Consider the following 27,825-nt stretch of genomic DNA (forward strand, 5'->3'; position numbering starts at 1 on the left):
TGAGAGTCAGGAGAAATCCAGGCCTGGAGAGAATTCCCAAGCTGGAATTCCCCAGCTCTGTGAATGTGTGTGTCCACAGTCACTGTTCCACCACAGAATTTGTTTCAAATTGTTTTTCCTCTGCTTTTTCCTTTTTCCTTTCATAATAAACTTTCTCCAGGTGATAGCACCCTTGGGAACTCTTTTTACTTTTGTCATTTGGGCTCCAAATTTCACAATATTTTGTTTAGCATCCCTGATGATGACTGAAAGTTGGACTGCTCTGACCATTTGATCACTGAGCAGATTTTCCACCCTGCATTAGGATGGGAAATTTCCCACCCAGCAGTGGCTCCTCTGGGAAGACTTTGCTGTGAAGATTCAGAAAAAGGATATAAGAGGCAGGGATTTAATTGAGAAAGGAAAAGGGTGTTAATCACCCCCCCAGCAGTGATGAGTGGAGAGCTGGGGCTGCACAGGGCTCTGCTCTGCACTTTGCTGCTCCCTGATGTGGCAGAAACCTTCTGGCAGGTTTTCCAGCTGGCAGTTGGGAGTTAATGAGTCCAGTTTCCAATCCAGATGGACAAGTGAGAACCTGCTCTGCCCAGAAATATCCAAATATTTACAGATTGCTCTGCAGTGGGGCAGAGCAGCTGCCTGCAGACTGGAGGGATGGAGCAGAGCCATGGTGCAGCCTGCATCTCCCTGAGATCCAAACTCTCAGGATCTTGGCTGCACCTTCAGCTGTGCTTAAAGCTTTTCCTTGCAGAGCTGAACCTGCAGTGACTCCCCAGTGTTGGTGCTGCCCAGAATAATTTCCTGAAGTGCCTGATTCTATCACAGTTAAAAACCAAGGAGCCATAGCTGCTGCTGCTGCTGCTCGGGCTGCCAGAGTGAAGCTGATGTGAGCATGCAAAGATGAAACCACCTCATGTTCAGCAGGGAGCCAGTGATGCATTGCTTGGCATTTAAATATCCATGGCTGCAGCTCCCGAGTATCCTCAGGCTGTCTTTGCTGCTCCTCCTTGTCACAGGTCTTCTCCTGTCTCATTTGCTGCTCAAACGAGGTTTTACACCTGTGGGAACACAGATCTCGAGGCAGCCACGCTGGGGAGGTGTTTTCAGAGTTTGCTTTGGAGGACTTGCTGTGCAAAGAACAGGACTGAGGATGGGGAATAGGAGATTTTGGTGGTCAGATGAGGCAGCGCTGCTTTAGAGTGAGAAGAGTTTTTAAAGCTGGGGGAGGAAGGATGAAGGGGGGATGCCCTGGGCTCAGGAGTCTGTCCCACAGCCTGTGGTGGCTGCTGAGGGTCCCCTTACACTGCTCTGTGTGTCCTGCTGCTCCCTGGGATGTCCTGAGCTGCAGCAGCTCTTGCTAATTGCCTTCCTGAATTAATTACTGTCCAAACCATTGGCTTTGCACTGACCTGGACCTAACTCAGCCAGTGGTGGGCAGGTCTCTGAAATATTTATGGCAGCAGGGCCAAGAGAGGGCTGTGAAATACAGAGTGAATCCACCAGGGTATGCTGGTTTTTGCAAAGTTGGACGTGTCTAATCCAGGAAATGGGAGCCTCATCAGATCAGCACAGATTTGCATATAGAGGCAAGGCAAATGGAATTTTTCAAACCTCATCTGTACTAGATGAAATGGATTTCTTTATAAAATGACTTGTTAGTGATGTGCAGAGGGGGGAAATCTCGACTCTGGAGTTGTTATAATCTTGCCTGACCAGGGACAGGAGAGCTGGAGGATGATTCCAGCAGGTAGGAAAGGCCAGGCTGACTCGAGAGCAAAGGTTCAGTGCTTGGAAGCTGAGTTATGTTCCCTGGTAGCTCTCCCTCTGCCTGCTTTCAATCTGACCTCTTGCACAGGAGGCTTTTCATCTCCTGAATGCATCTTGTGCCTGTCCTTTTTATTGCCAGCTGCCTTCAAGGGTTCCTCTCTCAGCCTCCTCTCCTCAGGGGCACTCCCTTGCCTCTCACCTTCACCTGCCACGATGCTCCTGCCTAATTCTGGGTCCTTGGCAGAAGTGCCAGGGCTGAAGCTGCAGGTGCTGCTCCTGCCTTGGGTGTGGGGCAGTGCCAGGCACACCCAGCACGTCCTGCATGTCCTGCCCCTGCTCTGGGTGGGGTTTAAGCTGGGCTTTGCAGCACTCAGGAGTGGTTTGTCACCAGTCTCTGTTTTCCCTCAGAGCCAGGATTAACAGAAACTGAGACTGAGGCAATTCTCGTGTTTGGGCTTGGATGTTTATTATATTTTATCAGAAATTACAGGAAGTGTGACAGCACCTCCAGCTCCTGGCTACAAGTGGCAAAAATGGCCCCAGCTGAGGCTGCTCCGAGGCCTTTTAAAGCCAAACAAACAAAAACAAATTTAACACCGACATTATTGATCCTTTTGACCCAATAATAGATTCCCACCACCCTTAGAGTGACATTTGACCAACCAAAGGTCACTGCCTGAGTTCTGTGGAGAAGAAGATGAACAAAGAAAAAGACACCACCCCAAATTCTCCATCTTGTCCCATATCCACCACTGTCCATAAAAACCTCACATTTAAAACTTATTACCCAGTGAAAACACACACATTTAACACACCACATATTCGTGATTTCTAACTCATTATTCATATTTACAAATCTTCTCCAAGGTTTCAGTTCCAGAGCAGTGTTGTCCAGGGGTTCTGTGCCTGGAAACACAGAAACCTCAAAAACTCCAGATTTCTGAGATCCAACAGGTGGAAGTGTTTCCCTTGGGGAAAGGACAGGACTGGGAGATGCTGGGACAGTGAGCACACAGGGGGTTCCCAGCCCTCTGCTCTGTTTGGAGACACAGCACGAGTGTCCCTCCCTGCAGCTCAGCTCCAGCATTTCTGTAATGAATTGGGTGTGGTCACTGCTCTGCGAAGAGAGAGAAAGGACAATTTTTGGGGAAAAAAGGCCAATTTATTGTCCAGACAGCCCGGATTTAAAGTGTGTTAGTGCAGCCAGGACAGGACAGGAGCTCATTGGACAATTGGGAAAAACATCCTTGGGACAGCACCTCAGGATGTGTCCCACGGGAAAGACACCAGGGGTTAATGTTGGTGATGAATTCCACTCTGTTTGTCACCGTGTTGTCACCCTGGGAGACTCCTCCCTAACTGAAGCTGCAGTCAGCTTGTCAGCCTGGGAATGGAGCTGAGAGTCAGGAGAAATCCAGGCCTGGAGAGAATTCCCAAGCTGGAATTCCCCAGCTCTGTGAATGTGTGTGTCCACAGTTGGGAGCCAGTTTTTGCCCCCCAAATGCAGGTAAAACTTCTGTCCTGTCGTTTCCAGAAGTGGCAGTGTCCTGGCAGCTCTGGTGTGCTGAGAAGAAGCCCTGCATGTGGGTTTAGGAGCAAAGTGGCTTGGGGTGGGTTTTTGGCCACTCCTGTCCCTTACTGGTCTGCTCTTACTGGTTTCATTAAACAAACTGGTTCCAAAAGGCTTTTGCAGTGATGCTCCTTCTGCCAAAAACTATCTGTGCTTCTGAGCAGCCAGAATAAATCCTGCAGCTTCTGTGGCACACGGCCACGGGCTGGGCTCTGGGACACTGCCAAAACAAGGGAGCAGTGCTGTGCTTTCAGGAGCCAAGCCCTGCTGGTGGTTTGTGGAATTCTGAGCCCTGCAGGATATCCCAGGGGACCTGGAGTGGTCACAAACCAAGCCATGAGGAGCTGAGAGCCAAGCAGTGGCTTTAGTGCAACAGGAGGAGGTTCAGCTGCAGCTTTCAGAGTAATTTCAAACTTCTCTTTAACGCTGCTCAGGCTGCTGGTGGTGTAATAGCAGTAGACATCAGCAGTGGGAATCATTTCTGTGCTTAAATTTACATTGTTTGGTGGGGGAGAAGTGCTTTGAAAGAAGAGAGACTGTTTCCCAGAGAAGACATCTCTCATTCCTTTCCTTTATCTCCTCCCTGCCAAGCTGTGAGTGTGTGAGAGGTGCTTAAATGAGTGCTGGGTGATGAGGAATACCTTGCTCTGCTTTTTATGTGCAAGCAGGCTGTATTTTCTGCAATAACTCCAATAACCTTCTCGTGGCTGTTTAGAAGGATGAACCTCATTAAAGAAGAGGTATTTAATAACAGGCCTATTTTTATCTCTGTCTTTATCTAACAGTCTGCACATTTATTTCAAGCTTGTAACAGTGCTTTGGAAGAAAAATGTTTTCCCTCCTCTAAAATGTTTTGGCAGTGCCTCCAGCCTGGGTTATCTTGAATTTCCAGTTTGGCTGTCATCCCTCCTCCTTCCAAAGCCAGCAAGGCACACCAGGCTCCAACATTTTCCTTGGATATTATGGGAACGTGGTTTCAAAACGTGGGACTTTGGGTCCCAGGGTCCCTGAAACAGTTCTGGAGGTTTGATCAAACATAATCACAGCAACTCCCTCAGCCTTCAAATGTGTGATCTTGTGTGGGACAAGCACTGCAGGCATTGCAGTGTTTGCTGCAGGATGTGGCTGACCACAAGCTCTGGGGCTCAGGCATTCCTGCAGAAATTTTTTTTTTTTCCCCCCCAAAATTTGTCAATTTTATTCTGTAATTTCATAAATTAAAGCCTGGCCTATAGATATCTTGCAGACATTGTGTTCCCAGCCCACTCTCCTGTATTTGCTGGCATTTCCTGCATTATGTACATCCCTAAACCACAGTTTTGCAGCATTATCTTTTTCCATAATTAAGGAATTTGTACGGTTTGGCTCAGGCCCTTCCTCCCTGCAGTTTCCCCCATAGGCCAAGGCCTGACTTCCTGAAACTTCCCCAGGACTGATTTTGGGTGGCCAAGGACAAGGTCAGAGGCTTTCCAGGCACTCAGCACAGTCTGATGGCTCCTGTGAGGAATATTTCACTTGCTCCTTCACAGCTCTTGCCTGTAAATTGTGCTCTTGCTCAGATGGGGCTCCAGATTTTTTTTTTTTCCCCTTTCCTAGGTTATTCAATTTTCCATACATTTATTTATAGGGTCACACAAGCAACAAGTTCTGCTTTTTCCACAGATCCTTCCAGAGCCACGTGCTGTGCCTGCTCCATTCTGGTGTAAAAGCACCTTTGGTTCTCTGAGGAAAACTCAGAATATCCATCCAGCTGTCTTGAGTGAGCGAGGCATTTTCTCTGAACCCTGCCCTCTGTTCATTTCAGAATCTGCAGGGAATTTGGGACATAAATTAAAAAGCTATTTGATGTTCCTTGGGGTCTTGAAGCTGGTTTTGCATTTGTTCTTCCTTGAACGCACACTGAGACAAATGGCTCTGCTTTCCTGGAGCTGCATCCTCGGGAAGCTTCTGAGTTAAAAAATAAATATGGCTCTGTTTTTCCAGCCCTGCTTCACCAGTAAAAGCTGGGGGAAAGAAATGTAATCTCCTTGGGTCTGTCCTGATGTTTTGTAGAACTAATTCCCATTTATTGGAAGAACTCTTCCACGCTAGAACCACGTTTAATTTTTTATTATGTGTTTACATTTTGGAAGGAGTAAGGGCGGTGCTGTTGGAAATTCTAATGAGGGACAACATTTCTGATTCAAAAGATCTTTCTTCAGTCCAGAGATTCCTTTTCCTCTCTCTCTCCTCATTTTTCTGCCTGCTCCTAAAGACTGCAGGAAGTTTTGCTTGGGTCATTCACTTGCAACAGGATGTTATCTGAATCCAGAATTAATGTATGCAGCCTGTCACTTGGAATTGCTGCTGGAGAGCTCCCAGGGTTGCAGAGTCCTTGCAAGAGGCAAGAACAGGAATGTGCCTGTGATCCTGTGAGGAACACAGAGCTGTCAGCCTCTCCCATCACTGCAGGGTGTGAATAAATAGATCTAATCAACAATTTACATGTTAGCCCCAGACCAGGTGTTATTTTTAGGACGTATCACTCAGCCCAAGTGAAACCTCTGCATCTGGAGCTGTTTCTAAAAGCACCTCTGAGTGATCACCCGGGCTGGATTTTAAGCTGCATTTACATTTTGATAGAATCTGCTGCTTTTCTTATGTGAAACAAAGCCCACCTGATCTTCATTAATTACACTATCATTTCACCTGCTAACCAGGGTGCTGCTAATTACAGTTATCTCCCTGTTCCTCACCAGATAATTCCCAGAAATTGTTATCCCTGCCTGTATCTGGATTAGCTGGAGCTGTAAGGAGGTGGCACACGGTGATGGGTGTTACAGGTGGAGTGAAGGTATTTATATTATATTTATATTATGTTTATAGCCTGGCTGAGGGGAAGCTGGAGGAGTGGCTGCTGTCCCCTTTGGCTGTGCTGCTATTCCAAGACACCTCCACGGCAAAAACATACAGGAAACTCTGTTTAAACATGGAAAAATCTGGTTAGTGAGGGTGAGAGCTCTGGCACATCCCAGAGCCTCCTGAACACAGGGCTGGAGGCTGAGCAGGGGTGATCCCAGAGGTGTTTCCAGCCATCAGGGAGTGTCTGGCAGTGCCTTTTTTAGGACCTCATGGTGGCTTTTGTTGCCTTTTTTATTCTGGAGAGGACTAAGGATGGTTCCCATGATTTCTTTTGTGCCTTCTGCAGTACAGCAGGAAACCTCCCCATTCAGCATTCCCAGCTGCTCTGGCACGAGGAACCAGGGGTCCCCTGGGTCTCCATGGTCCTCCCTGAGATCTCTGGTTCTCCCTGAGGACCTGTGGTTCTTCATGAGCATCTCTGGTCCTCCATGGGATCTCTGATTCTCTTTGCTTCTCCCTGAAGACCTCTGGTCCTCCATGAGCATTTCTGGTTTTCCTTGAGCATCTCTGGTTTTCCATGGTCCTCCATGAGCATCTCTGGCCCTTCATGAGCATCTCTGGTTCTCCATGGTCCTCCCTGAGGATCTCTGGGTCTCTCTGAGGATCTCTGATTCTCCATTAGGACCTTTTGTTCTTCCTGAGAATCTCAGGTTCTCCCTGAAGATTTATGGTCCTCCATGAGCATCTCTGGTTTTCCATAAGGACCTTTGGTTCTCTATGAGAATCTCTGGTTTTCCTTGAGGATCTCTGGTTCTCCCTGAAGATTTCTGTGTCTCCATGGCTCTCCATGAGGATCTCTGGGTCTCTCTGAGGATCTCTGATTCTCCATGAGCATCTCTGGTTCTCCATAAGGACCTTTGGCTTTCCATAAGGACATTTGGTTCTCCATGAACATCTCTGATTTTCCTTGAGGATCTCTGGTTTTCCATGGTCCTCCATGAGGTTTTCTGATTCTCCATTAGGATCTTTTGTTCTCCATAAAGATCTCTGTGTCCCCATGGCTCTCCACAGGGATGTGCTGATGCCTTGCCCACAGCTTGCTGTGACAGCAGGCAGTAATTTCTGGTGGCTGCTCTGCTGGCAGGGCAGGGATGTTCCTGTCCCAGCAGGTCCCTGAGCACACAGGAACCACCCCCCAGCAGCTGCTCCTCCTCTTCATCACTTCCAGGGACAAAACTCCTGCCCTGCAGAGCCAGCAAGGAGAGGGCAGCACTGGTTTAATCGTTTATTAATGTTTATTAATATTATTAATTTATAACGGCCTGCTCTGCCACCAAAGCTGTGTGCTGGCTGCAGATGTTTGGGGAGGGCTGGCCCCACCATTAACTTGTCAGGGTTTGCAGCACTGGCAGCTGGGGAGAAAACTGTTATTAAGTGTAACGTGGCACCTTGGAGACAGAAGCATGGGGAGACAATAAACACAGCCTTCCATAATGCCATTTCATGGTGTCACTCCTCAGAATTTATTAGGACTTAGTTTTGCAGCCATGCCTGCAGCCTCCTGTGCTGGAATCAGTAAATTGTGTTCATTATCTCCAGCACTTGCTCTGACCTGCTGTGTTTTACAAGGGAGGAGACACTGGAGGTGTGGGGACACAAAAAGCAAATCCAGCAAATTTTCTGGGGTTTGCTGGGACACCCCAGGCAGTGCTGGGCTGTGGGGATGGACCCCAAATGTGATTTGGGGGACTGAGGACCTGCCCAAATCACCAGAGTTCCACAGGGAAGGAAGATGCCAGGACACCTTGGAGCACATTTGTCACTCCACTGTGGGACCACTCCAGCAGCCTTGGATGTGCTGAGGATGCTGGAGGTGGAAAAATGTTCACAGGAGCTCCCTGAACTGCAGACAGGGAGAGGCTACACCCCTGCTTGGTGTGCCCTTGATGCAGCATTTCCAAATGAAAACACAAACGAAATTCTGCTCCTTTCTCCCATTTTTTTATCAGGACAAATCCCAGCAGCAGAATGTTTGTGTAGCTTCATCCTTATCCTCAGCATTTAGGTCCAGGATGGAGGAAAACAAGTTCAAGCCCAACCTCCTGATAATTTATTATGTTCCTTGTGCTTAAGGGCAAAATTTAAGTTGCCAAAAGCAGATGTTTGCATGCTCTTTTTTTAGCTCTCAAAGTACTTTCTGTGTGCTTGATTGATGGACGTCCCTGTTACATTAATAGCTGGGCTTTGCAGAAAGCTGTTATTACCAGGAGAATCTGGTGTGGGTTTCAGTTTTTCTTCTTGCATTGAAAATCCATTATTAATGTCTTTTTGAGGGGAGAAAAAAAAAAAAAAAAAAAAGGTTTCAATTCAGGCATTTTGCTTTGCTTTCTCAGGCTTCTTCTCAACTGTCTTCACTGAGGTGCTTTTAAAATCAATATTACAAGTGTTCTTTATATTTTACTGAGTGGTTGAGGGTTTCTGCGTCTTGCTATTGATTTCTGATTGTACTGCAGGACATTTAAGTGCACACGAGTTGCTGTGTGATGGATAACTTCATATGTGTCTTCCTAATCATCACTGAGCTGCCTTCTGCCTGTTCCCTGGATGCTGCTGCTGAGCCTGGAAGGCACCAGGAGAGCTCTGAGTGCAATCCTGAGACACCAAACTTGTTCATTGAATTTGGGTTTGGCTTTCAGTCAGACACAGGGGTTACATGAGGCTTGGGGGGGGTCTCTTCTTTTGTGTTTTGTGAATTTTGCAGAGTTCTTCTGCTCTGGTTTTTCAGGCAGCTTTGTGTTCTGTGTTGGGGGAGCATCACAAATCATTGTCCTGCTTTTTGTGGGGTGGTTGTAATTCACCTCCAGCTTCAAGCACTGATGTTGTCCCTTGGGGCAGCTCTGCTGGCAGATCTCAGCGTTTCAGAGGTGCAGAGTCACTGGATCCCAGAATGGTTTGGGTTGGAAGGGACCTTAAAGTTCATCCCATTCCCAGCCCTGCCATGGCAGGGACACCTCCCACTGTCCCAGGCTGCTCCAACCCCAATGTCCAGCCTGGCCTTGGATCCAGGGGCAGCCACAGCTGCTCTGGGCACCCTGCCAGGGAACAATTCCTGCCCAGTATCCCATCCATCCCTGCCCTCTGGCAGTGGGAAGCCATTCCCTGTGTCCTGTCCCTTGTAAAAATCCAAGCCTCCATGAAGTAAGAGAAGCACAAACTGCATTTGGAGCTGCTGTAAAATTGGATTTACAGACAGAGGCTCTTGGAGCACATCAGCCCTGATGGCACAATGAGTGTGAGAGCTCGTTGGCACCAAAGGAGCCTGTGAGCAGTGACATGACTGTGGCCAGCACAGGTTCCCCAAAATGTTTCCATGGCTCTGGGTGGGCTGTACCAGGGCAAGAGCTCTGTGTGTGTGGGCACAGCCCTTCCCAGCCTTCCAGATCTGTGCCAGCAGGCAGGCTGGAGTGGGCTGGTGTACAGGAACCTCTGCTGGGTTGGGTTATCCTCAACAGGCTCCTGGACCTGCAGCGTGGAGGCTGCACTTGGCTTCTAAGGAATTGATTATTGCAGTTTGTCTGTCCGTGCTGGGGACCAGAGCAAAGAGCTGGCAGAGGAGCTGGTCCAGGGCTCAGTTTGTCCATCCATGCTGGGGACAGGACAGACACCAACACAGGAGCTGGTCCAGGGCTCAGTTTGTCCATCCATGCTGGGGACAGGACAGACACCAACACAGGAGCTGGTGCAGGGCTCAGTTTGTCCATCCATGCTGGGGACAGGACAGACACCAACACAGGAGCTGGTCCCGTGTCCCAGGGGAGCAGCAGGGCTCGGTGGTGGCAGCACTGGCAGAGGGGACAGGGACAGGGGAAGGGACAGGGCTGCCGTGCATAACAATGGACAGGCTCTGACCTTGCCGCTGAAACTCACTTAGCAATTCTGTTGATGTTCTGGAAACGAAAATATAATTCAGGCCACCTTCTCCTCCAAGCTGACCCTGAGAATCTGGGAGAAGAGCTACTGAATAATTAGGGCTTTTTTTTTTTTTTGTCTTTTCCTTTTTGCTGGAGTTACTGCTCAGTGTTGAACTGTGCTCTAAAGTGTCATTAGTTCCCTTGAACTTACTGGTCTGAGTGTACTTAGCATTAATATAATTAGGTAAATTGCAGTCTCATTAATCACCAGGGGCTGTGGCACATCTCTGTCGTGCTGGTCTGTGGCTTGGCTGGTGGGAAGCCCCTGGCCAGGGGTGGAGGCTGCCCCTCTGTCCTGTTTTAGCTGTGCTCTGTGTGAGTGTGACCCTGCAGGACCTGGAGCATTGGCCATGACTGCAGGGAGCAGCTTTGTTACCCCACAGGACAAAAAAAGAAGGGTGGGTTTGTCCCGAGGGAGTTTGGCTGGACCACATCCTTGCTGCTGCCACTCTAATTTGGGTCTGTGGGCTCCCAAAATGCAGAACCCAGGCTCGTGGCCTTGCAGTGAACACCCAGAGCCCGAGCTCTTGCTGCAGGGCTGTTTGATGATGCTGTGCCTCTGTCTCTGTGGCAGAGCTCTCAGCCTTCCTGGCAATGTAAATTCTCCTGGCTGCATGCTAAAATTACACTGAGTTATTGATTTATCTTTGAGAGGATTTCCTTCCCCGGGGACATTTCTGGCTGTTGTAGTGATTTAGTTCTTCTGCAAGTGCAGGATCTGTGGCAGAGCAGAGCCACCCTCCTGCCCTCCTGCCTTCCCTCAGGCTTCCTCTGCAAGCTGATTTCTGTTCCAGGGCTGGGACAAGGTTACATGGCTATTATTTCCCTGTAACCACTGCAAATCAAAGGGCATTTTCAACTTTCCACTGCAGAAGCTGCAAGTTTGGGACCAGCCTTTGTGCCCTGGCCCCAGCATCATCTTGGGCACGTCTCAAACCCAGCTCCAAGGCTGGCAGGTGGGATGTGTGGAGCTGTGCCAGCTCCTGGGAATGTTTTAATTCCTCAGAGTGGGGATGATGGGAGCAGGATTATGCTAACACTTCTCTCCTAAAGCTGCAGGCTCCAGCCTCTCTTTTCTTTGCTTTCTATTGACTCACCATGGAGCATCTCTGAAAACCAGGCCAGGCAAGTTCCTGCTGGTGGTCCTGAGCAAGCAAAGCCAGTTCTCTTCTTCCACCACCAGTTTTGTCCCTTTGGCCCTGAGGTCACACCCCACAGCTGGTGAGCACCATCAGTAGAAGGACCTGACCCTTCAGGACATGGCCAAATCTCAAATTTCAGTTTCACCTCCTCTGTGGCTGGAAAATGCCCACTCTGTCCTCGGGTGAAGCACGTCCCTGTGGGTTCTGTATCCAACCCCACAGTGGATTTGGCACCAATCTCAGCTGCACACTGATAAAATGTGAGGCTGCTCATGTGTGTGGTGTTATAAAACAGCATCCACCAATTAGGCCCAGGGAGAACATCCATTTATTTTCCTGCAAACCAAGTGTGGCACAGCTCCTTCCTCTCCCAGTGATCTATCTGTGAGATAAAACACATCTTTAGTGTCTATCTTAAACACTGCAGTGTTGACAAGTTCTCTTGACAGAAATTAGGCTAATGTCCCTTACGACTGCGTTAGCTGTGGGAACAAGGCTTTAAATTGAAGCTTTGCAAAGCTCTATTCCAACGTGCTCTCCAAGGCATCTTCTTATTCCAGCTTTTATGATCCAAATTTGTTCTCACTCTGGCGTGGCAGCAGGGCTGGCTCCTTCCCATCCATCCTGCTGGTGTGGCAGCCAGGTGGGATTTGGGCACTTTGCAGTGCTGAGCTGGGCAGTGCTGCCCAAACGTCCCCCTCGGCTCTGGGGGGTGCTGGTGCTGGGATGGGGGTGAGAGGAGCCAGCTGCCACACGTGGAGCAGAGATGGGATCCAAGGGAATCAGCTGCACTGTGCCAGCAGCACAGTGTGTCCTGAAATGCTCCCACTGGGAGCTGCAGCTGGGAGGAGAGAGAGTTTGTGTCCTACGTGTCTTGTCTTTGTGTCTTGGTTTGAAAGACAGGTGTCTGCCAAGAAAGGCAGGAGCCTCTTTTTAAAATGGAGAATGTAAACCTCCTCCCTCCAAATTATTATCATTTTGAAATTAAGGGGCTCTCAGGCAAAGATATGGGAATGGGAATAACAGTTCTTTACCAGGAAAATTAAAATAGCAATCCAGTATTGCAGAGAACAAACCCAGAGCAGGGGCAGAGGGAGAATCCAAGGTGCCCCCGTCAGTCAGTCAGGGTTGGTGCAGTCCCATTCCATGGTGGCTGCATCCTCCTGCAGTGACAGATGTGGTTCTGCTGGAGCAGGGCTCCTGCACAAGGTGCAGTTTTCCTCCAAAGCTGCAGGGATGATGTGCAAGGCTCTGGTTTTCCTCTGGGATCCAGTGGGAAAAGGCTGCTCTGCTGTTCCAAATCTCCCCTTTGATCTGGGTAGGAAATGCTCGGCTCCTGCCCTGGCTGGAGCATCTCCCCATGGGATGATGGAATTTGATCAGCCCTGCCCTGGGACTGCATGGCCATGAACAGGAGAGATCTCCTGGAGGGAGGATGGGCTGTGGGCAAGATAAAGAACACTGCAACAGCTGGGTGAACAGCTGGAACAGGAACAGCAGAGATCCCCACAGAGATCAGGATCACTGCCACAGCTGGGTTAACAGCTGGGGACAGAATTCACACTTTGGGGCACATCCTGTATTACAACCTAAGACACTTTGCAGTTTCAGCTCTGAGTGACAGGCTCAGGAGCTGAGGACAAAAACAGTGCTGAGGTCTGGTCATGAGCACCCCTGCTTGAGCTTCCCATCCTTCCTGGAAAATAATTTCAGTTTTTGCTCCTTTACCCTCCTCGAGCTGTGCACTTTCAGCCTTCAGCCTCGTTTCCAGCCATGATTAACCATGGCCATCTGAGACCTCCTGATTCTCACTCTGGTGTTGGTCCTGATGGATTATCCCTCCCTGTGGTGTCCTTTCTGTGCCTCCACATTGCCAGGTTCCTTGGTGGCCATTTCATGAGTCCCTGAGACAGGAGGAGAGGCTCTCTGAGAGTGACAGATGTGGCATTCACGATGGTTGATGATGTTCTGGAGGTGCTAATCTCCATCATAGCAAAGAAACCAGTAGTGCCTCTCTCAAAAAAAAGTATTAAATGCCTAAAATTCCACAAAATTAATATCATCCTCAGTTCCTTTTGTCAGGTTCTCAATTCTCCTGGTCAGCTGCCTTGTCCTTCTCTGCCCACGTCCTGCATTGATCTTCTCTGAATGTATCCAAGCCTTCAGCATTCCAGATGGGCTTTCTGGAGTAACAAATGCACCTGAGGGATGACAATTATTGAATGGATTGTAGCATTGGCTTGGAAATAAATAATGGAGTGAGTTGGAGAGGGATTAAAACTGGCTTTTTAAAATAAGCTTCTCGTGGCTGTTGACTTGGGGCCGTGGTGAGACAGAGGTCACTGGAGCCTGGTGTGTTTGAGAGATGAAATATCAGAGTGAGGCTGGATACCTTTGGTCTCTGTGTTTCTTCTGCTAAGACCTTTGTGGGATTAAACTCTCTAAAACTGCTGCAGTTCACAGGCTTCGAGCCCAGTATCAGAAGGAAAAAAGAAATCAAGTGTCTTGTATTGAATCCTGAGCACAGGGCTCCTGCTGCACCCGGGGCTGTGGTAACTCACTGCAGTGCCTGCCTCGAAGCAGAAGGCTTTGCTGAGAAGGTGAAAACAAACATGTTGTGCCCACTCTACAAAAGGACAGCCCTTCTTCTTCCTGCCCTGTGGGTTTTTTTCTCCCCTGCTGTGTCTGCTGCTGTTGCACTGCGAAAGGAGGGAGGTGGGAGGGCAGAGCACTTGTTGGAGGAGCTCTGTGCCACAGAAGCATTTCCCCATTGCAGCAGCAGAAACATCAGCACATGTCTGTGATGGAGGCACTGCACTTCCCTCTGAGCCCTCCTGTGCGCCCTCCCTTCCCTGAGATCCCTCCCCAGGCACCTCGCTGCCCTCCCTCCACCTTCTCCTCCATCGTTTCCAGACTTCCCAGGGGCACCCCATGGCCCCAGGCTGTGCCCTGTGTGTGACAGACACCCCTCCTGTCTCCATTGTCCTTCCTGTCCCCATAGTCCTGCCTGTCCCCATCTCTAATCAAGGGTTACTTAGTGGAGAGCCCCTTCCTTGTGAGGCTTTGTTCTCTGCTAGCTGGGGATTGAATCAGGAAGGAGGGGTTGGATTCTGGCATCGTTTTAAAAACGTTTCCATTCTCTTTGCTGAGGGGAACAAATTACAGAGGAGACCTCTCAGCGCTGGGACAAAAGAGTGGCTCTAAAACCCTTTTGTGTTTGAGCTGAAGGGCTGATGGATGGTGCTTAAAGACGTGGTTATTGCAGCAAGGTTGGCATTAAAAATCACAGGGTGCAAGAAAATTCTCCCAAGAGTTACTGAGGGTGGGGTGTGTCCTGTAACCCTGCTTGTGAGGAGGGTTGGGGTTTTGGGTTTAGGGTTAGGGGTTAGGGTTGGCATTTGGGTTTTGGGTTAAGGGTTAGGGTTTAGTGTTAGGGGTTAGGGTTAGGGTTTAGTGTTAGAGTTTAGGGTTTGTGGTAAGAGTTAGGGCTTAGGGGTTAGGGTTTAGGATTAGGGTTAGAGTTTAGAATTTAGAGTTTAGTGTTTGTGTTTAGGGTTAGAGTTTAGGGTTAGATTTCCTTAACACCCCAAAAGGTTTAGGATTTAGAATTTAGGGTTAGAGTTTAGGGTTTAGGGTGAGTGTTAGGGTTCCTTAACACCCCAAGAGCTCTGTGGCATCAGCCCCAGGAGAGCAGCAGCACAGCAAGCAGCACTGGGTCACTTCTCTCATGCTAAATGACAATCTGGAATGGGATCAGCCCTTTTGGGGTGGCATCACTGCCTGTGGCAGCGGGGCTGGAAGTGGATGATCTGTTAGGTCCCTTCCAACCCAAACCATTCCATAATTGTTTCCCTGCCCCTGTTCAGTGGGATTCAATTCCAACAGAAAGCAGTGCTGCTGCTCTGGGATGTGTGAGGAGCCTGGGCAGGGTCACTCTCGGTGTTGTGTCACTGCAGGGTGGCTTTGGGGCTGTCCCAGGAATGCCTTTGCTGCCAGCAGCAGTGCTGGGTGTTGAACAGGGCACAGATCCACCCTTGGCAAGCCTGAAGGCATTTCAGATGGATTCTGTCCCTGCTCCACTGCAGCACGGAACAAAATCCGTGTTGGAGGAGATGTCACACTTGGACATCACCGTTGTGACAGGATATTTATTAACATAGCTTGGAATGTCACAGAAAGGCTTGTCAGATAAAGCAACCAAGTGAAGTGTCTTACATGAGACTTCCTTGGTTTCCTCGAGGTGCTTTGAACTCTTCATTCAGTCTCTCAGCAGTTCAGCCCATTCTGGAGGACCCTGTGTGACATCTGTGGCTTGGGCATCAGGCCCGTGTGTCTGGGAGCCCTGGGAGGCAGGAAGAAGCAGCAGGGACAATTGTTTGCTCATTCTATAAGGACAAAACTCCTCCCTGTAGGGTCTCCTCTGCAATGCCAGGAAGAGAAGGAATCTCTGTCCCTGTCAGCCCTGTGGGTTATGGTCACACAGAACAGGGGTGATGAATCCAGGCTGCCACAGCAGCACTGGTCACTGCAGGCACAGGCAGCAAAAATCCAAAATCCACTTCAGCCAGAGCTGGGCAGTGCTGGGACATGTGGCAGTAATGAGCAGATGGCACTCAGTTCCTTCATGCAGAAAAAGCCAATTCTTTATTCACATAGCTCATATTTATGGGAAATATCCGAAGGCAGTGTGTTAAACCCAATTGGTCAGCAGTGAAATTCAGTTTATTGCTTGGTAAGGGCTATTGTATCTGTCTATCAGATTTTCTCTCCTTAGATATGTTTACATATTTTCTTCACTGATTCTCATGGGACAGATTTCCTGGTTTTGCAGGTCTGAACAGTTCTGTTGTCAGAATAGATTGTTGTGCTTAACTGACTTTCATGATTTTTCTTTTTTCACCTGGGAAGTAACAAGCTAACTGTTAGCTTAGCTGGAGTAGCAGGGTTAAACCATATTTTACAAGGCCTTTATTTTACATTATCTCCACCTGTGTGCAACAGGGAGAGGTGGCACAGTGGCACTGGGCCCCATCCCCTGCAGAGCTCATGCTTTAGGGACAGTTTATGGACATGGACAGCATACTGTGATTTTATAAAAGAGTTTTCTCTATAATTAACTGCACTAGGTGACACTGCTGTCACTGGTTACCTGAGAAATCCAGAGGCTGGTGCCTCTCAGAGGAGATGCTGTGCTCAACAGGCAGCTGTGGCTTCCAGCAGTGAGAGCTGCACAGGGAGTGCATTTGTGAAATGTTTCCTCCAGCATCACAGGAGTTTGTACTTGCAATGTGCACACAGGTTCTGAGCCCCCTCCCTGCCCGGGGTGGGGGTGCTGGGGGTGCTGGGGGAGCTTCCAGGCTCTGAAACCTCTCCACCAGCTATCAGGAGGTGACATTGAGCTTATTAATGACATTTTCCAGGGGCATTTAATTGGGAGGAGCAGTGAGTGCCAGACAGTGAACTAATGCAAAAAGCTGCAGCTGAGTGAAAAAGGAACAGAAAGAAATAAAATGAGATTCAGGCTCTGGGCCTCCTCTTCCCATCAGTAATCCATCTCTTCCTTACCTGTGTCTGCTACATATCTTCCTTTTGTGTGTCAAAATGTTCTGTTTTGATGTAACAAACAATGTGGAGAGTGGCAGGATTTGCCTTTGTAGGGGAAAAAAAACCCAGAAGCAGGCATTTCTGCTTCCTTGCTGAGCAGCTGTAACCAGAGCCTGGGGTCAGGGCGTGAGCTGAGCCCCCCACACTGGGCCTGGCTCCTCTCTTTTCCTCTGAGCACCCTGGTGTGGGACATCCCATCCAGCCTGGGGTCAGGCACAGTGTCCCCTGTGTGCCACCAGCCTCAGCCAGCCCCCAGCCCCTGGTGGCTCCTGGAGCTGGGGATGCATCTCTGGGGAGCTCTGCTGCTCCAGGGATTTGTCTCCTGGTGGTTTTTAATCATCATTTCATTAACAGAGAAGGTGCCATCAGATAACTTGTTGTGGGTGCTCTGGCAGTGTGATCATTCTGATACTGCAGCACTGCTGCTGTGTTTTGCTGGAACATTCACATATTGATTCCAGATTTCTTTGCTGCCTGCACTAGAAACAAAGTCCCTTTTCCCTCACTCCCTTCGTGGAGAGAAACAAAGAGTAAAGGAAGGTAGATGTTATCTGGGGCTTGCTCACATAGAGAGGTAATTTTTGAGAGCTGCAGAGCCACTCACTGACTCATAACTGGGGCTTGTTTTCAAAGCCTTGATGGATTTTTGAATTCTCTGACAATGGCAGACAAGGATGCTCACCTGGGGACAAGCCCCAGGGAGCTGGATCACCTTTGTTCTGCTTGCTCCAGCCTTCCCAGGGGACATTCCTGTGCCAGGGGACACGGAGGTGCTGCAGGGGAGAGTCTCCTGTCCCTCCCGGGCTCCTCTTGTTGGGCAGTCTTTGTCCAAGGGGTGGGGATGGGCTGGGATCATTGGGATCCATGGGATGGGATGGGATGGGATGGGATGGGATGGGATGGGATGGGATGGGATGGGATGGGATGGGATGGGATGGGATGGGATGGGATGGGATTCATGGGGTGGGATGGGATTCATGGGGTGGGATGGGACCCATGGGATGGGATGGGATCCATGGGATGGGATGGGGAAGGCACTGCCAGGAGCTCAGTGGGTGACTGCACAGCCTTGCTGGGAGGTTTAGGTCAGGGTGTGATGTCCAACTTGCTGTGCAGAGCTGGGGCTCAGCCCTGTCCCCATGCTGGAACACAAACCCATTGTGGCCAGCAGCATTGTGGAATGATGTGCTGGAAAGGAGCAGGAAAAGGAAAGGATGAAACCTTTCTCCTTCAGTGAGGAAACACATCTGGTCATCTGGCTGGTCTAGAAAATGAGAATTGGGTTTTTTTGGATATCACTGCATATTCCACACAGCAGCCCTCTGCTTTTAGTAATGCACAACGTGCCTGATCCCCCCTCAGTTGTGAGCCTGGAGGAAGCATGTCCTGTTCTCCATTTGTTTATTTATTTATCATCTTGTTTTCAGCCTCTGCAAAGCTTGATATTGGTACAAAGCTTGGGAAACGTGCACAGAGCAGAGTAACAGATAGTTGTGATTTGGTTACAAGGCAATAATTTAAGTGGACAGGTTTAGCTGATAACATAAAGCACACGAGAGAAATCGCTTCGGTTTATAAATGTCAGCAGAGCCCCTGCCAGGGAGCTGCTGCCTGGTGCTGCTGCTCCAGCCAATATATTATAAGGAGATATAAACAGATGTCTGAAAAAATCTGGCTGACCAAGATTAAAAGAATGGGGCTATAAATTAAAGTCTTCCTCAGTGTCTCTTTAGGAACTTTATGGACAGAGCACATCCCAATAAACGAGTGCTGATGCTCGTGGGGATCTCCAGGTGCTTTGGGCTGCAGAGGCAGCACCCGGGGCTGGGGACAGCTCGTGGGGACAGCAGTGACAGTCAGAGACCAGAGCCTGTCCTGGCGCTCCTGCAGCTGATAAAGGGATTAAATCAGAGCAGGAATAACACCATCCCCGCAGTGCTGCCACAGGATCAGTGTCTCCTGCTTGGAAAAGAAATGTCGCTCTGCTTTGACATTTATTCCCAATAAAAACCTTGTCATTCGTGCAGTGACAAGGGTTTTATCCTCTGGGAGTGCTTTAGCTGTTGGACACTCCTTTTAGCTGAGGGATTGAGGGGCAGGGGGGTGGCATAATCCCAGCACAGGCACTGGGAGCTCTGCTCAAACCCTTTGATCCATCATCCCAAGGCCATGCAGTGACACCTGTCCAAACTGGGATTGGGACGTGAGGGAGGAATTGTTCCCTGGCAGGCTGGGGATGGAATTCCCAGATTTGCTGTGGCTGCCCCTGGATCCCTGGCAGTGCCCAAGGCCAGGTTGGACATTGGGGTTGGAACACCTGGGATAGTGGGAGGTGTCCCTGCCGTGGCAGGGGATTGGAACAGAATGAGCTTTAAGGTTCCTTTCCACCCAAACCATTCTGTGATCTTATTTTTAATTGATTTTAATTTATTGTAGCTGTGGTTAAAAAAAAAAAAAAAATCCCAAGAGTGAGATATTTTTTAGCTGGTAAGGAGTCCAAACCAATTGTGGGGGAGTGAATTTGCTGTTCCCCCTCCACAGCTGTGGCCCTTCTGGCAGGTTTGTGGAGGGGATTTCACAGCTATTTCTACTCACTGGGTAGTTGATTTAGAGCTGGGAAATTAATTAGAATGGAAACTCTTCTCTCCCTTTATGAGGAGCAAGGGATGAGGTCTGGCAGCTGTAGGATTTGCAGCTCTCAGGGAAGAGGAACCATTCAGCAACACATCCATGCAGTGCCTACCTGTGGATGCACATCTTTTATTTGTCTGAGGTGCCAAGGAGAAAAAAAAAAAAAAAAAAATGTTACCAAATGCCTTAAATATAGGCGTGTTTTTCTATATTTTTAATTGAGTTTCATTTCCCCAACGCAGCTTAATGCAAACAATAAGTAAAAAAATTAATTTCTCTCGGGAAAAAGCTATTAACAGAATGATTCTGTTTTAGCAGCATGTGAAGCTGTGTAATTGCTTACATATGTATTGCTCCAGTGTGTGCTCCCAGTTGTTGAATAGTATCAAATTATAGGAATCAAAGAGAATCAACTATTTTTAAGGGAAATGTCTAGAAGCTACATACTGAAACATGATTAAAATTCAGGATTTCCAGCTTACTCGTCTAAATCAGCAATTTTAATCACATTATTCAAGTCCACCCACCCTCAAACACAAATTTGACTTCAAAATACCCCAAACTAAATAAGAGACAAGACCTTCCTTGAACAGCTGGAACATTTTAAAGTGGCAATGTCAATCTTCCTGTTGAAAACAGAGATGTTTTCCATGGTTTATTTATTAAAGCACAGTGTTTGTCCTGCTGTGCCATGAACCTGGGCTGCTGCTCTGAGCAGCGAGGAGAAATCCCTGGAGCACCAAGAGCTGCTTAAATCCATCTGAGTTTTGCTCTGGGGTTGGGATGCTCTTGGTTAAATCTCTTTTTGTGTGCAGAGCAGGAGCAGGGAGGGTTTGTGTCCTGGCTGGAGCAGCCTCTGTCATTTGGCTGTGCTGGGTGTGGAGCTCTGAGCACCAGGTTTGCTTTGGTTTGCTTTGATTTCCTGGCTTGCTGAGAATAGAAATGGGAGGGCTGAGCCTCCCTGCCCTGCTGGATGTGCTTTCCCTTTGGATGATTCTCTGGAGCAGAGCCCATCCATCATCCCCTGTGCTGAACTGGGCTGGGCTAACCCTAAGCCTAAGCTGGGTTGTGCTGAGCTGGGCTGGGCTGGGTTTTGCTGGGCTGGGCTAACCCTAAGCTGGGCTGAGCTCTGCTCTGCTGCCCTGACAGGGACTGTTCCTGGCTGTGTGACAGCCCAGAGCTGCTGCAGCCACTGCTGAGCTGTCACCTGGCTGGCCCAGCACTGGTGTGACATCCAGGAAAGTCACTGGTTTTATGGGGAGGCACCAGCTCAGCCTTTATTCTGCTCTGAGTGCATCCATGGCTGTGGAGGAGGGGATTGTCCTCCCCCAGCACTCCATGGCATTTGATCCTACAGCAGCTGGGGCTGGAAGGGCCCTCAGAGCTCATCCCCATCCTCCTCCTCCTCCTCCTCCTCCTCCTCCTCCCCATCTCCTGCTGCACCAGGTCATCACTGCTGTGCTTTCCCTGTCTGAGCCAGGGACAGCAGAGCTGAGCACGGGGTGGTGATGGCACCAAAATCCTGCAGAGCCCAGCTCCTCAGCGTGGGAGGATGCTCCCAGACAGCCAGAGATGAAAGGTCCTGTGTGTCACAAGTTCAAGGTCCAGGAGGGGGATGGGATCTGTCCATGGAAAACATTCCAAGTGTGGAGGAGCCACCTCTAGCCTGTCCTCCCATCGTTTAAGGTGTGAGATAATCACACCTGTCCTCTCAATGCAGCTTCCAGTGGACAGGAATGATGGAGAGAAAGAGAATCTGCCAGAAAGGCAAACCTTATCCTAATAGGAAATCCTCCCAGATGGATTTTCCTGCTTTTTCTAAATGCATTTCTAGCTACTGGATGACTACAGGGTTTGAAATGTTTCTGTCTGAATTGTGACAAACATCCCAGTCTTATGTAGGAAGCACCAGGTCCTTTGATCAGGGAAATGTCTCTTTGGTCTTGAACAAGGAGGGATCAATCCAGAGCTTTTTGTCTGTGAGTACATGTATTTATTGTACAAAACAATTACCCTTGTCTTCACTTCCCTTTGGCAGGAGATGCTCCCTGTCTCCTGCAAGCTGTTACTCTCTCCCAGGTATCTTTTTAGGTTTTAAAAGGAAGAGAGAAAGGCAAGGCTGAACAGGGATTTCTCCTCAGGAGGGAGGAGGGTGAGCAGCTGTGGTCTGTCTGTCCATCTGTGAGCAGCTCTGTGGCTCTTCAGCTGCAGCTGGGCAGGCAGAATTCCTGCATTAACAGAAGCAGAAATGCCATCAAGAAGTAGCAACCAAATATTGCCTCCTCTTCACCCCAGTGCTGGGCTGGGCTGAGATGTGTTGTGGTGAACTAGTGAAAAACACTCTGAATTTCCTATCTTTTCTGCATTTAAACCCAAAGCTTAATGTATTCTGTGTATTTTTGTTGGCAGATAGTAGTGATCATAAATTCCTTTTAATACAGTATTTCCACAGCAGCACAGCCTTGATGTACCTGGCTGCACTCTGCAGGAGGCTTTGATTTCCCTTTGGCAGCTGCATTTTATTCTGCCTGCCCCAATCAGCAACAATTCCCCTTTCTCCAGGCAGCCTCCAAATCCACTCCTGGTGTGGAGTTTCAGTGCTGTCCTGGGACCTGGGCTCAGGGTTCCATTTCCACTGGGGATCAGAGCCAGCCTGGCAGCACAGGAACATTTTTGGTGGCATTTCTGGGATGGAAAAGCAGCACTTGAGGGATGCTGGTGGATGGGAGGGGGTTAATGGTGGTTATCCCACTCCTCACTGTGTGGGGTGAAGCTTTTCTCCTCTTCTCCCAGGGAGCAGGACGTGCCTTGAGTTGCTCCCAAAGCTCTGCAATAACCAAAATCACCTTTGTTTGCAGGTCAGGCTGTTCCTGCAGGGTCACACGTGAGGCTGAACCTGCAGACAGGAGAGAGAGAAGCCAAGCTCCCAGACACAGAAAATGGACAAAGTGGCACGAGAGAAGAGAGGAGGAGGAGGAGAAGGTACAGACACACAGGGCACTGGGTTGGGTGGGCTGTGGGATTCCTGCCTTTTATTAGAGGCCAGGTTCCCTGGTGCCCTCAATTACTGCCTCTCCCTGATATTTCATTGCTGGGTTAGGAGTCAGCAGTGCTGAGAGCAGAGCCCTGTCCTTTGTGCTCCCTTTGGGATGCAGGTGGGAGTGCCCCGAGTGCACATTCAGAGACACCTTCATGGCATTGAATCCTTTGAAATATCTGCAGCAACTGGTCTGGAACTTTCAGCTTTCTGAGCTGAGCCCTTGGGATCAGCTCTGAGGGGCTGCCAGAGCCCCTGGACATCACACCTTCCCTGAGCCCACCTTTGAAAATGTGCTGGTGCTGGATTTCCCCTTGGAACCCTCTGAGCAAAGACTGGGGTGGTCACTGTGGGGGGATTTCTTTCCTGAAGCCTGTGGGATTTCCCACCGTGATGGGGATGCTCAGGGAGTGGAGGGCTTTGGGGACAGCTGCCAGCAGCAGGGACATGGGCAGAGTGAGGATCCTGGGCACAGGGCCATGCAAAGCAGGGGAGGGGAAAAAGGCTTTGGAGGCTCCAAGCATTAAACATCAGCCACCCCAGGTCCAGGTCCCACAGTTCCCAAAGCTGTCCCGAGCACAAAGGTGAGTTTTACATCCCCCTGCCTGATGCTGGCTCTTGCCCAGGAGTCCCTGTAGCAGCAGGAAGGGTGGCAGAAGTTTCCTGCCTGCTTTGGTGACACTGCTGTCAGAGCCCCTCTCCCTGCTGGTGACAGCTTTGCTCTTGGGGACACCAGCCCAGGAACACGAGTGCTGGGTCAGTGGGACCCCCCTGCCCAGGGACCCCCATCCCTGTGGCTGTGCCAGCACCCCCAGGCACCCCCAGGGACCCCCAGCCCCTGCAGCAAGAGGAAACCACAACTGTGCAAACGCTGCCCGTGCCCAAAGGAATTACAAAGACAAGCGAGGTTTTAAAAAGAAATCGTATTTATTTAACAAAGATCATCAAAACATTTTTACAGAACATGTTTTGTCATAACAATCTATAGAACATATTTACATGGAAGCCTATGCAATAACAATCTTCAGAGCCTGTTCACTAACAATCTTCAAAACTTATTCACTAACAATCTTCAAAACTTATTCACTAACAATCTTCAAAACCTATTCACTAACAATCTTCAAAGTGTATTCATTAACAATCTTCAAAGTCTATTCATTAAAAATCTTCAAAGTCTATTTGTTAACAATCTTCAGAGCCTACACATTAACAATCTTCTAAAAAAACTCTAAATCTTATAAAAAACCTCTACCATGTAGAACATATTTACAGAGGGGTCATATCTGGCCCATATTCCCTATCAGTCCAGGAAGGAAGGAAGGAAGGAAGGGAGGAAGGAAGCAGCAGACACTTCTTGAGCACCATGTCCCTGAGCAGGGCAGGGGAGCCAGCCAAGCCTCAGCCTGGGCACTGCCCGGGGACAAGGCATGGGAGCATCTGCCTGTCCTGCTCCTGGGGCTCCATCTTCATCCCAGGACCATGGGCTCTTCCTCATCCTTCTCATCGATGTCCATGGCCTCAGTGTCATCCTTCTCATCGACCTGCATGGCTTCAGTGTCATCCTTCTCATCGACCTGCATGGCTTCAGTGTCATCCTTCTCATCGACCTGCATGGCCTCAGTGTCATCCTTCTCATCTACTTCCATGTCCTCAGTGCTGTCCTTCTCATCGACCTCCATCCTCTCCACAGCCTGTTTCACGTGCACCTCCATCACCTTTTCCATGTCCTTCACCATTTTCACCTCCATGTCCTCGCTGGTGTGTCTGGCAATCTGCATGAGGCAGCACAACCTCACCTGGGGTCTGTGTCCCCCACCTGCATCCCCACAGGGCTGCAGCCTGTCCTGGCACTTGGGGGTGTCCTCCTCCCTGGGGTGGCACTGTACCTCCACAGGGACAGGAGTGCTCATTCTGCAGGGATTGAGGCTCCAGTCCAGGCAGCAGGAGAAGTGCAGGCAGCAGGAGCAGCTCAGCACCGAGGGAGAGAGCGAAGAGCGAGTGGGCACTGAGCGCTGGCAGCAGGTGAAGTGACTGCTCTGCTGCTTTCACCTCCTGGACCTTCCACCTGGAACGTTCTGGGTGCTGTGATGTCACAGAGGTGTCAGGGCCACTCCACCATGTGATATAGATTCTGTAGAATGATCAAATCCTTGAATGGTTTGGCTTGGAGGAGACCTTAAAGATCATCTGGTTCCAACCTGAGCATCTTCCCAGCACCCCAGGGTGCTGCAGAGCCTTGGCTGTTCCTGGGGATGGGGCACCCACAGCTCCCTGTGGCAGGGACAGCCACCCTCCCAGTAAAGAACTTCTGCCCATCATCAAATCTGCTCCAACTCTTTCATTTTAACCCATTCCCCCTTGTCCCAGCTCTACAGTTCCTGAGGAAGAGTCACCCTCCTGCTTCCCTGTAGCCCCTTCACTCATTGCAAATTGAGGTTTCCACACAAGCTTCTCCTCTCCAGCCTCACCGGCCCCAAATTTCTCAGCCTTTCCCCATCAGGGAGATGCTCCAGTACCCTCAGCAGCTCTGTGGCTTCCTGAGACTCTCAACATCTTCACTGTGAGCACGGGGACATCATCCTGGACATGTCCAACCACCCATGCAGGGCACTGGCATTGGGAATTGCCAAAGCTTGGGAGCTCTGTGCTTCCCAAAATTATGGCCAGAGGAGGAGAAGATGAACAGGAGCAGTGTAGGGAGCCTGAATCACAGAGATGGAAAATTGCTGCCCCTGGGTGCCTGTGCAGTGTTTGTGGAGGGTTTCCATGATGTGGATCTCTTCTGGGGCTGTGGGGGTGTTTTTGGTGGAGGAAAGTCCAGAAGAACATTTCTGATCACCCATGTGTAGGAAATGAGAGGTGGAATTTTCCCGGGATGGGAAAGGAAGGAGATGGTTCAGTTTCTGGAAAGAGCAGCCCAGCAAAGCACTGGCACAGCCACAGGGCTGGGGGTCCCCCTGACCCAGCACTGGGTCCTGCTCCTGGTGTCCCCAAGAGCAAAGCTGTCACCAGCAGGGAGGGGGCTCTGACAGGAGCAGAGCCACCAAAAGCTGCTCAGGGCATGGAGATGTTGCTCAGCTTCCCAATTCCTCAGCAGCTGCACTTCCCTTCCTTCTGTGCACGTGGGGCCCAGATGAGCACTCCCTGATCCAACAAGAAAGGTATAAAGATCAACATTTGGAATTTCTGTGTGGATTTACCCTTGCCCTGACTGTACAATGCTCATAAGCTGAAATCTCCAGGTTGAAGCTTGCAAGCCCTTAGCAATGATTTAGTGGCACCTTTTGGTGCTTCCTTTCCTTCCATTGCAATGTGAAATTCCGAGGTTTCAGTTAATCAGCTGTTTTTATTGTGGTAGGACTTGAGATTTTGGGTCAGCAGGCTGATTGCAGACCCCTGATTGCCAAGGTGAGGGGTCTGCAAACCCCACACAGAGCCCAGCACTCACCAATCTTTTCTTGGTGGTTTTTTTTTTGTTGTTTTTTTTTTCATTCCTTTCCTCGTGGCCTTAGCCATTGCTAGAATGTCACAGTGAAAATAGAACAGAGGCAGTTCACTCACAACATCTCCTGCTTTGTTCTGTTTCTCCTGCAAGGCTGGGCAAGGTTGATGTCGATGCAAATTCATTCACATCTGAGGAGCTCAAAAAGGCCTTGGCTAAAATGAAGGCAAGTGAGAAGGCAGAGAGGAAGGTGAGTTTCCTGTTTCTAAAACAATGCACAGTGCAGGGATGTGAACACACCTTGTTAGACACTGCAGAAATAGGATGGTTAAAATGATCAGAAAATACTGTGCAAACTCATCTTGTGGTGAATATGGACCTGAAATACTTTTGCTAACCCATTAGTGATGTTGCTCCCTGGCTTTTCTGTGTGAATCTGTGATTCTGTGAGTGGTGTGGGTTGGAAAGGACCTCAAAGCTGATCCAGTGCCACCCCTGCCATGGGCAGGGACACCTTCCACTGTGCCAGGCTGCTCCAAGCCCTGTTCAAGCTGGCCTTGGATAATTCCAGGAATCCAGAGGCAGCCACAGCTTCTCTAAACAACATCATTTATCTGTTTCACTGCTGCTCAATCCACAAAAATGTCTGCAGCCCCAAAGGAGACTGGATTGCAGCCCACGGTTTTTATAAAGGGAGTTAATTCCCTTTCACTGCCCTCTTTGCTTTCTGTTCCCAACCTCATGCCCTGGATAGCAAAACCCAAATGGCCACGGTGAAGCAGGGCTGAAATTTCCTTACACCAGCTCCAAATTGTCCATTTAGTTACAAGCAATCCCCAGCCCCAGGTAAAGAGGTGGGATGGTGTGTGATTCATCAGGTTCATCACAGCCCCTTCCTCCTCTGCAGCATTTCCTGAGCCCTCACTCCTCCTCCTGCCTTGGTCTTGGCTAAAATGTGGTCATGGGCTAAAAATGTGAATTTTGGGTGGAAAAAAAGCTGCAAGTTTTGGTGTCACAGAAAGGCTTTTCCTCCCTTGTGTGGCAGCAGGGCATGATTTCATTTGCTGGGAGCAAATTTCCATGGCAGCCTTGCTGATTGATTGCAGGGCTGCTGGAAATGAGGATCATTGAAATGCAAAAAATTAGTGATACTCTATTAGGTGAAAAGAAGCCATATTTTAAAACCCCCCCCTGTTAGAAAAGCTTTGGTCCCATCAGCTGGGCTAAAAGCAGCTACATCTAATGGACCTAAAATATTCCATTTGCAGTCACTCCTGCAGAGAGCAAATCCATCCTTGAAGGCTCTGTCAGAGGAAATGGAATTCCACTGAGCCCTGGGATGGGGTGGTGTTGATTTAGGGTAAATTTAAGAGGAAATTCTTGAATAGTTGGGTTTTTTTTGTTTTTTTTTGTTTTTTTTTAGGAAATAGATTTAAGTATTTTTGTTATTTTTTAATTGTTTGGAGAGATATTATTTTTTTGGTGAGAAGTGGGAAAAAAAGTGTTTATTTAACAGGTCAAGTATTTTTTTAGTATAAAAATGAATAATATTAAACAGTAAAATTTTGTTGTTGTTTGGAAGAGATGATAAATTTAGAAGAGTGTTTTTTGTGGGTTGTAGTTTGGTTTATTTAGTTTGTTTTTAGGTTTTTTGGCGTTGGGAAATGTCGTGGCTCAGGCCAGGTTTGGTGGGTTATAGGTGTGAGTTTTTGGTGGTTTTTTGAGTTTTTAGTTTACAGTAGGTTTGAATAATTTTAAGAAAAAGAAAAAAAACAAAGTATAGTTTAGGATTTTTTTTTGTTGTTTTAGTTAGTTAGAAAAAT

At 49.0% G+C, this 27,825-nt stretch overlaps 1 protein-coding gene across 4 annotated transcripts in view; it reads left to right on the plus strand.

Annotated features, from left to right (window-relative positions):
* The window catches only part of SIL1 (SIL1 nucleotide exchange factor), a 92,497-nt gene that overhangs the window by 27,428 nt on the left and 37,244 nt on the right, over positions 1 to 27,825 (plus strand). For all 4 annotated transcript variants that reach the window (XM_088173916.1, XM_088173915.1, XM_014889617.2 and 1 more), the window contains 2 exons: positions 22,382 to 22,505; positions 26,156 to 26,252. In XM_088173916.1, the coding sequence (XP_088030042.1) occupies positions 22,382 to 22,505; positions 26,156 to 26,252 (221 nt within the window). The remainder of the gene's footprint in view (positions 1 to 22,381; positions 22,506 to 26,155; positions 26,253 to 27,825) is intronic.

The sequence above is a fragment of the Sturnus vulgaris genome, chromosome 15 (assembly GCF_052056855.1).
Source record: "Sturnus vulgaris isolate bStuVul1 chromosome 15, bStuVul1.hap1, whole genome shotgun sequence".
NCBI classification, from domain to species: domain Eukaryota; kingdom Metazoa; phylum Chordata; class Aves; order Passeriformes; family Sturnidae; genus Sturnus; species Sturnus vulgaris.